General features: G+C 56.9%; 1 protein-coding gene across 1 annotated transcript in view; it reads left to right on the forward strand.

The window, feature by feature from the left end:
• Positions 1-2,226, forward strand: part of FEZF1 (FEZ family zinc finger 1) — a gene marked incomplete at its 3' end in the record, with an annotated part of 4,650 nt that extends 2,424 nt beyond the window's left edge. The window contains exons 2-5 of the mRNA XM_010188419.1: positions 3-742; positions 906-1,040; positions 1,314-1,446; positions 2,048-2,226. Of these exons, the coding sequence (XP_010186721.1) occupies positions 3-742; positions 906-1,040; positions 1,314-1,446; positions 2,048-2,226 (1,187 nt within the window). The remainder of the gene's footprint in view (positions 1-2; positions 743-905; positions 1,041-1,313; positions 1,447-2,047) is intronic.
• Positions 2,227-2,229: the final 3 nt, after the last annotated feature.

A 2,229-nucleotide genomic window follows, 5' to 3' on the forward strand; every position in this document is an offset into this window, starting at 1 on the left:
AGAAAGCCTGTCTGCCAGGAGCAACATGATCAGCACGCCCAAGCCCCTCGCCTTCTCCATTGAGCGCATCATGGCGCGGACGCCAGAGCCCCGCTCCATCCCCGTTCCGCAGCTCCTCCACGGCTCCGTGGCCAAAGGCGACCCCAAGCACCCGCTGCATCTCAACTCCTCCATCCCCTGCATGATCCCCTTTGTCCCAGTGGCGTACGACCCCCTGCCCAAAGCGGCGGTGGCCGGAGTGGAACCCAGGAAGGCACATTTAGACTCCTCTTCCTCGCCCTCCTTTAGCTGCGGCGATCTCTTGAACTGTGCCCTGAGCTTGAAAGGAGATTTCCCCCGCGACGCCCTGCCCTTGCAGCAGTACAAACTGGTAAGACCCCGAGTGGTCAATCACTCCTCCTTCCACGCCATGGGAGCCCTGTGCTATTTCAACCGAGGCGACAGCCCTTGTCACCCGTCCTCCAGTGTCAACATCCACCCGGTGGCTTCTTATTTCCTCAGCTCTCCCCTGCATCCGCAGCCCAAGGCGTACCTGGCGGAGCGGAACAAGCTGGTGCTGCCGGCCGTGGACAAGTACCCGGCCGGGGTGGCCTTCAAGGACTTGTCGCAGGCTCAGCTGCAGCACTACATGAAAGAGAGCGCTCAGATCTTCACGGAAAAAATCGCCTACAAGACCTCGGAGTTCAGCCGCGGCTCCCCGAGCAGCAAGCCCAAAGTTTTCACGTGTGAAGTTTGCGGAAAGGCAAGTAGAGCCGCAGCCCCCTGCCCCTGCTTCCCCAGCTCCTACCCCCGTCCGTCTCTCCGCTGGGTTGTCGGTCTCTTGCTTGCTTGCTTTTTGAGGGACGGCTTCCCCTCGGCGCTCTCGCCTTCTAATCGCATTTTTTTGGTCTGATTTTACTCTCAAGGTATTTAATGCACATTATAACTTAACTCGCCACATGCCGGTGCACACGGGAGCCAGACCCTTTGTGTGTAAAGTTTGCGGGAAGGGCTTCAGGCAGGCGAGCACACTGTGCCGGCACAAGATCATCCACACCCAGGTGAGCATTCATCCTCTTCTCCCTCCATCCTTTCCACTGTCCTTCCCCGAGCCCTCTCCTCTCACACTTTTTGCGGAGGCCGGCGTTGCCCGGCCGCCCCGAGGCCGTGGTGCGGTGCAGGGAGCCGCTGAGCCAGAACCGCTGGGGGATTTCGTTTGCCCCAAGCGCGGTGGGGTACGGCGAGGTGTACCTCGCAAACCCTGCAAACCACAGCAAAAACCCTGCAGACCACCACAACCACCAAGCCGTGACCCGGTGTTTGTTTCCCTCCAGGAAAAGCCACACAAGTGCAACCAGTGCGGCAAAGCCTTTAACCGGAGCTCGACCCTGAACACGCACACACGAATACACGCCGGCTACAAACCTTTTGTCTGTGAATTTTGTGGCAAAGGATTTCACCAGAAAGGTACCGGTCTCTCCCTTGCCTCCCCTCCCCCCCCCAAAGTCGGGACAACCTGCGACAGGGAGAGGGAGGGTTGGTTTTATTTTTAATTTCTGCTAATAGAGATTTAGGTTAATTTTAAGCATCGCTAGCCTCGACACGTTTCCTACGGCACGGCCGCTGGAGTGGGGCAGGGTTTTCGTTTTGGGGGAGCGGGGGGGCAGCGCACGCTCCCCGGACCAAGCAGCTGCCAGTGCAGCTCTGCGAACGGATTCGCAGCCTTTTTCCCCCTCCGAGTGCAGGAGTTTGGTTATTTTTTCTCCCTGTGTTGTTGGGAAAGCTAAACCCAGCGGTCTTATTTGTGCAGTTGATGTGTTTTTGGTTTATTCGGTATTTCCCCCCGCATCTGTCAAAGGAGCGGCCGCGGAGAGAATGGGGAAAAAAACCTGTGTGTTTGCTAAGAGATCGGCGCTCATTTTCGGCTAAAGCCGGATAATGGGGATCGGACAGGATTTGGGGACTTCTTTTCTGTCTTTCTGTCTTTCTGTCTTTCTGTCTTTTTCTCCTCTTTGCAGCGCCCAGTTCTCATCTCCGGGCCCCTTTACCCTTCTTGTCTCCTTCCCAGGCAATTACAAAAACCACAAGCTGACTCACAGCGGGGAGAAGCAGTTCAAGTGCAATATCTGCAACAAGGCTTTCCACCAGGTGTACAACCTGACCTTCCACATGCACACCCACAACGACAAGAAGCCCTTCACCTGCCCCACCTGCGGCAAAGGCTTCTGCAGGAACTTTGACCTCCAGAAG

The sequence above is a fragment of the Mesitornis unicolor genome, unplaced genomic scaffold (genome assembly GCF_000695765.1).
Source record: "Mesitornis unicolor isolate BGI_N332 unplaced genomic scaffold, ASM69576v1 scaffold30247, whole genome shotgun sequence".
Classification (NCBI taxonomy): Eukaryota; Metazoa; Chordata; class Aves; order Mesitornithiformes; family Mesitornithidae; genus Mesitornis; species Mesitornis unicolor.